Genomic DNA, 6,083 nt, shown 5'->3' on the forward strand with positions numbered 1-6,083 from the left:
GATGCTGGATGACCTTGGGGACAGAAGAGGATACTGTCATTTGAAGGAGAAAGCTCTAGATCGCATTAAGTGGAGGAATTGTTTTGAAAGAGACTGTGGACCTGTCGTCTTGACAGATTACTGATGATGATGATGACTCATTTCTATTAGAGGCTGAGTCAACCCCAGGGCCATAGTGCGGCTGGAAGGGATTAGGTCAATTGAAAAAACATCCAGTGACCTCATCGGGACTTGAACCCGCGACCTTCCGACTTGTAGCATAGCCCCTCAACCAACTACGCTACCGTGTGCCCCATAAAGTATCCAAACCCATAGAAAATCACTGATATGACTACTACTCTACAGAATGTTGGTAATTTTACTCATTCATTCATTCATTTATTCACATTCCATAAAATCCTTACATGGTTTAAACAACCAACAGATATAGAAATCGTCAAGTAGTATGAACTCATCTTGCTTATAAATCAAGCAGTTATCAAATAGTTTGCAATATAAAACAAGTTTAAGAGTTTACACAATATCACAGTAATCAATATACAATATAAAATAATTGTGATAAGTAATATGGATAATAATATTGACAACTAAACAGATAAGAAGTATTATTACAGATAATATGAAGTTACTTGGTCAATTTCAATTACTGTTGGCATTCTCCCAGTAACAAGCGTTTTATACTCCCAAAAGTACTGTTAAATTTATTTAGTATTATATGAGCACTGCTGCAAAGCTACGGCAAATAATTGATACACAATGACTTAAAAACTGACATTTAGAACTGTTTCAATACATGTTTCATTGAAAGCTATTCTGGAAATGGTTACAAATCACTCTCCTCAGAGGTCACAAACAACGACATATTCAGAGAATATGGAAGAGCATAAATGGATGAGCTGTATTTATAGCACCTCGACAAAACAATCTGTAAATGTAAAATTACTTCCATTCAGTTACTCTCTTTAACAGAAATGAATATTTCATGACAAATTATCCCCTAACTGATACAACGGGATTTTCACACAGCACAGCAGTGAAACAAACTTGTCCGTTATGAACAGAATACTCATGGAGTTGAGTCCTTCTCAAGAAGCTGCCAATTGTGCAGTTACTCACGAATTCTCAGCATTTCATGGAACCTGAAGGTTCATTACCATGTTCACAAGAGCCTTCCACTGGTCTCTATCCTGAGCCAGGCCAATCCAGTCCATACCATCCCATCCTATCTCTCTATGATCAATCTTAATATTGTTCACCCACCTACGTCTTGGTCTTTCCTTCTGGCTTTCTCACCAATATCCTATATGCATTCCTCTTTTCCCCAATTCGTGCCACATGCCCTGCCCATCTCATCCACCTTGACTTGATCATTCTAATTATACTTGAAGAAGAATACAAGTTATGAAGCTCCTCATTATGCAGTTTCCTCCAACCTCCTGTCACTCCATCTCTCTTCGGTCCAAATATTCTCCTCAACACCCTGTTCTCAAACACCCTCAGTCTATGTTCCTCCCTTAATGTCTATTATTACTTGTTACAAATTATTAGGAGGTGCATCAAATTCTTAATCCCGATTGCACAACTGCAAAAAAACTCACTGTAATTATAATACCTCCAGATAACAAGAATTAAATTTAAACGTTATGTACAGTATACTTTCTCTGTCCAGATATACTTCTAAGCATTCTGTTCTTGAATACCCCCCAGTCTCTGCCCCCCCCCCCACTTCCCACCCCTTTGGTTGGCATACTGTCATGCCCACACAAAACAGTAGGTAAAATTGTAATTTATTATACTTAACATTTAATTTTGGCAAAAACATTTTATTAACTGTAAGACAGTCACGAATTTATACAAGTTTTGTAAATTTTAAGGTTCACTCCCATGTTCATAAAACCAAAACTCTGGACATCTCAAGTCAGATGAATCCAGTCTACACTTTCACTTCATTTTCGTTATCCAAACATGAGTGAAACAAAACTTAAAGAAATTCTATTTAATTAAATATAATAAAATATTTGACGTCTATTTTCATCTACCTGTGCCAAGAATTATGTTACCCACAATAATTAAATACAGAATAATTTCTTTCATACTCTATACTATATGTATGAAACTTAAATTTACCCATAAATTAAACGATATTTGGATTCTTTAAAAGCAAAATGGCAAAAAAAAATTATAAATCAGTTTGTACCGTTTATTTATGATTACTTATTCATTCATATCTTGTCTTCCATTTCATTTCTCTCCCTTTTTTGTTTATCATTACTTACTCTTCTTAACCTTCAATTCTTAATGCTCTTTACTCTTTCTTCTTCCCCTTTCATTCTTTCTATTTTTGTTTTACTGCAACCATTGTGCTTTCCTTCTTCATTTTACTGTCACATCTGACATTACAGAACATCTGCCACTAGCCGATGAATCCATGCTAGCCATCACCAGCAATGAGGGATCTGCTAAGAACACCAGCAGTGCCAGCAAGAGTCAAGCCAGCTCAACTGTCAGCAAGCAGCAGTCTCGCCAGTTCCTGGGAGAGCTGTGTGTGGATAAGGACTACCTAGAGAAACTTCTCAAACATCCAGGTATGTGTATTTATGTAGCTATTGTTGAGGTTGTAATACAATTAAATTATAAAAGGTTTTGATGATGGTGATTTTGGGGCTTTGTCCATTGTTGGTTATTCTAAAAACTAGAGAACACAACATTTAGCAAACTGGAACTGTTTCCATCCTCAGGTGAGGGGGAACTCAACTACACTATTGGGTCCTTTAGAAAGAGCTGACCTCAGTCACACTGTATTCAGGAATGGCTAAATACCAGTACCAAGTACCAGTTCTTGCTGCATATAAGGATTGTTTTTTTAATGCAACTGATGGCTATCATCTTGACCATGTTCTTGACAATTGTGGACATGATTGATACAATCAAGACATTACTTAAAAGAATATTGCAACAATTTTTCAGCCTTAAATTATTTAGTATGTTCTAATGCTTTTCACAGAGTTAAGAATACCATTTACAAATTTCTTCTAGGACCTTTCAACCAATTATTCTCATCTTCCAAAGGAAAGCAAGTTTAAGACAGTAACTGCTACTGTCAGATGTTAAGAGCAATTCAGATACTGCTCATGGTAAAAAATTATGAATCTTAATTTACGGGTGAGGATTATGCTCATTATCTATCTCTTTCTTTATGACAATATGAAGATGATAAGGCACATGAACTGTTCTCCAAATATCATTTTAGGCTATGTCCTTGGGAGGTCTGGAGGTGACCAGGAGAATGAATGTGAAAATATGTGTGATATAAACAAGTTATTTCAGCCATTGTAATTATCTCATAAACAGTCTATATACTGTGTTTCTTGGTCCATTTGCTGTGGCAAATTTAGAACTTAAATGACAATATAGAAATGATACAATGATTGCAAATAGCAAACAGGGTCAATGTTAGAAAAGAATAGTCACAGATAGAGATAATTTCATCTTCTAATTCCCAAATGGTATATGAATTCAGATACTGCAACTTTTTTACCTGTTACTGTACTGTTTACAGATATCAAGTGCATGAATCAGCAAGGTTATCAGAATCCAATTGCTTCATATGCTAAAGAAGGTGTAGCATTCCTCAACAAAAGACAAGAGTTTTGGCGGCAACAGCGACCAAATACCTCTGTAGTAAGAAAGGGGAGGAAGCAAAGTGCCACTCAGCTGGTCTAAATGTTCTCAGTTGGGCATGATAGCAAACAAGAATGTATTTATGGCCTGCAAAATGAGAAGAGGAAAGTCAAATATAATAATACAGTTTTTTAATATATGTAACACAATTTGCAATCAGGCCAGAAAGTATTAAATAATTACTTCCACTGAGCTGACATATATATATTCCCACAAGTTTGGATCAGGATTCACACATGTCATGACCAAATTCCAGAGGCAACATATTGGTTGCTCACAATTTTTTTTTATTGCTAGTGGGTGGGACTAAGTCCCTTGTACTGCAGCCACTTCTGGCCTATTGTACCAGCCTCAGATGACAGGTGAGGGTGATTGTGGAGCAATTTTTGGAATGAAGATTGGCAGGGGAAACCAAAGTACTTGGAGACAACCTGACCCAGCATCACTTTGTCCACCACAAATCCCACTTGACCAGACCCGGGATTGAACCCGGGCTGCCGCGGTGGGAAGCCAGCAACTAACCGCTTGAGCTATGGCGCGGCCTTGCTCACACTTTAATATTTGCACTGTTATCACAAGATCTACAATGATATTGCTGACTTGATTATTGGCATATATGAAACTCTATGTTGTTCCTTGAATTTCAAGTTCTCATAGTAGTGACCATGCAGAGTACTATCATCTTGTATGTAATTCTGTGCAGTCCAGCAGAAGCTCATTTCAGAGCAATATACTGTCTCAATCTTCACAGCAAAGCCAAGTGAAGCAACTAGCCAGCAAGAAGCAGGTGACAAAGTCTCTTGCTTACTTGGGTGGCTTACTCTTCAACCTTGAATATGGCAGCGGTGTGTTCTTCTGAAATGCTGGTTAACTTCAACCAAATTATAGAGAATAACACAACAGAAGATGGCATTCTTTATATTTTTGTCGGTGTATAAATTAATATTCATGAAGCACTGGACAGGTAGTAGTTGTGGCCTATACTTTGCATATTCACAAAAAATAGAGTAGCAGTCTTCTGTCTTTATAAGAGTACATGAAACTGATTTCCTCCACCTGAATTATTTGGGATTAAATTTGGCACGGGAAATGTTTACTGGAATTTATCAGTCACATTCAATTTGAATCACTAATTACATTAAACATGCTACATGCAAAGACTTCAACAGGACTGTCACAGAATAAATTTTACCCAGTCCACATAAACTGAGTGTTAAATTAAAATATATTGCAGTTACTTCCTGACAAGTATTAGTGATATATAAACTGCATGAATCAAAATAATATATAACAATAATAAATTGTAACGATATGCATAAACAGAGGATATAGCATATAGTGCACATAGTTTTTCATTAGTAAATCACAAAGCCTGACATATTTTGGCCATCACCTAGAACATCCAATGAGAGAAGGACACTATACATAAACTGATTCAAATTTATATGATTTAAAATATATCTATACATAAAATGCTTATGACATTAAAAGCATCATATGTAAACCTATGAACTGTGACAGTAGTTGGTGAGTTAGTTATTGGAGAGGGTGGGTTTCCCTATGCACTGAGACCTGTATTGGTCCATTGTGCTTCCCTCGTATGATTTCTACCAGTCTCTATATCCTACCGGTACTGGTGCTTACCATCAGTCCCGCCCAGCCAGCGAGACCGGCTCTACTGGCTGAGAGGTATCTATAATGCTTCCCCCATCTACCAGAGGTATTAGAGACTGCTGTTGGGCAGGAAACGTCCGTTAATTTGGCTCAGTGACCTCCTTTGGGGATACNCTGATGATGATGATGAAAGCTACGACACGGGACCCACGGCTTAAAGTCCCTCCCGGACGACTTATTCCCTGAATTTTTCCGCCCTTAAAAATTCGATGACCTCTGCCGGGTATTTGAACCCGCGTACTACGAGTCATGAGGTGGGAACGTTACCTCTAGACTACGGAGGCCTCTTAACTGTGACATAAGTTTGACATGGTATGTAATTGGTTACAATGTAATGTGGACATAGATTTACTCAAACTTCACCTGGTGTCTATTTGTTCCTGTGTTGCAGCATGTTCTTAACTGATGTGTATTGATACTGAGAGATGGTACATTGGGAATAACAAGTGTAGATGATGCTTTGTCAGGAACTCCCACACAATAATTCTTAAATTTTGTATTGGACATTTTAAATAATAAGCCAGAAATTAAAATGTTTGTTTACAATTATCCTATTTCAGAATTATTTCACACGGTCCTCAAAATTTGTACTATAAAATTTAATCTTCTGAGCCACGACTAAGAAAATAAAAATATTTAATTTATTCACAAATTTCTTTACATTTCCATTTACATTGCTAACATGGCTTATCTTTCATCTGAGAGGCATGGGTGCACTGAAAAAAAAA

The 6,083-nt window shown here is 36.9% G+C and overlaps 1 protein-coding gene across 1 annotated transcript in view; it reads left to right on the forward strand.

Annotated features, from left to right (window-relative positions):
* Window positions 1-4,021, forward strand: part of LOC111870616 (tetratricopeptide repeat protein 25) — an 11,372-nt gene extending 7,351 nt beyond the window's left edge. The window contains exons 4-5 of the mRNA XM_033753917.1: window positions 2,403-2,585; window positions 3,560-4,021. Coding sequence (XP_033609808.1) covers window positions 2,403-2,585; window positions 3,560-3,723 — 347 coding nt within the window. The 3' untranslated portion in view covers window positions 3,724-4,021. The remainder of the gene's footprint in view (window positions 1-2,402; window positions 2,586-3,559) is intronic.
* Window positions 4,022-6,083: the final 2,062 nt, after the last annotated feature.

This window comes from Cryptotermes secundus, unplaced genomic scaffold, assembly GCF_002891405.2.
Source record: "Cryptotermes secundus unplaced genomic scaffold, Csec_1.0 scaffold363, whole genome shotgun sequence".
NCBI classification, from domain to species: Eukaryota; Metazoa; Arthropoda; class Insecta; order Blattodea; family Kalotermitidae; genus Cryptotermes; species Cryptotermes secundus.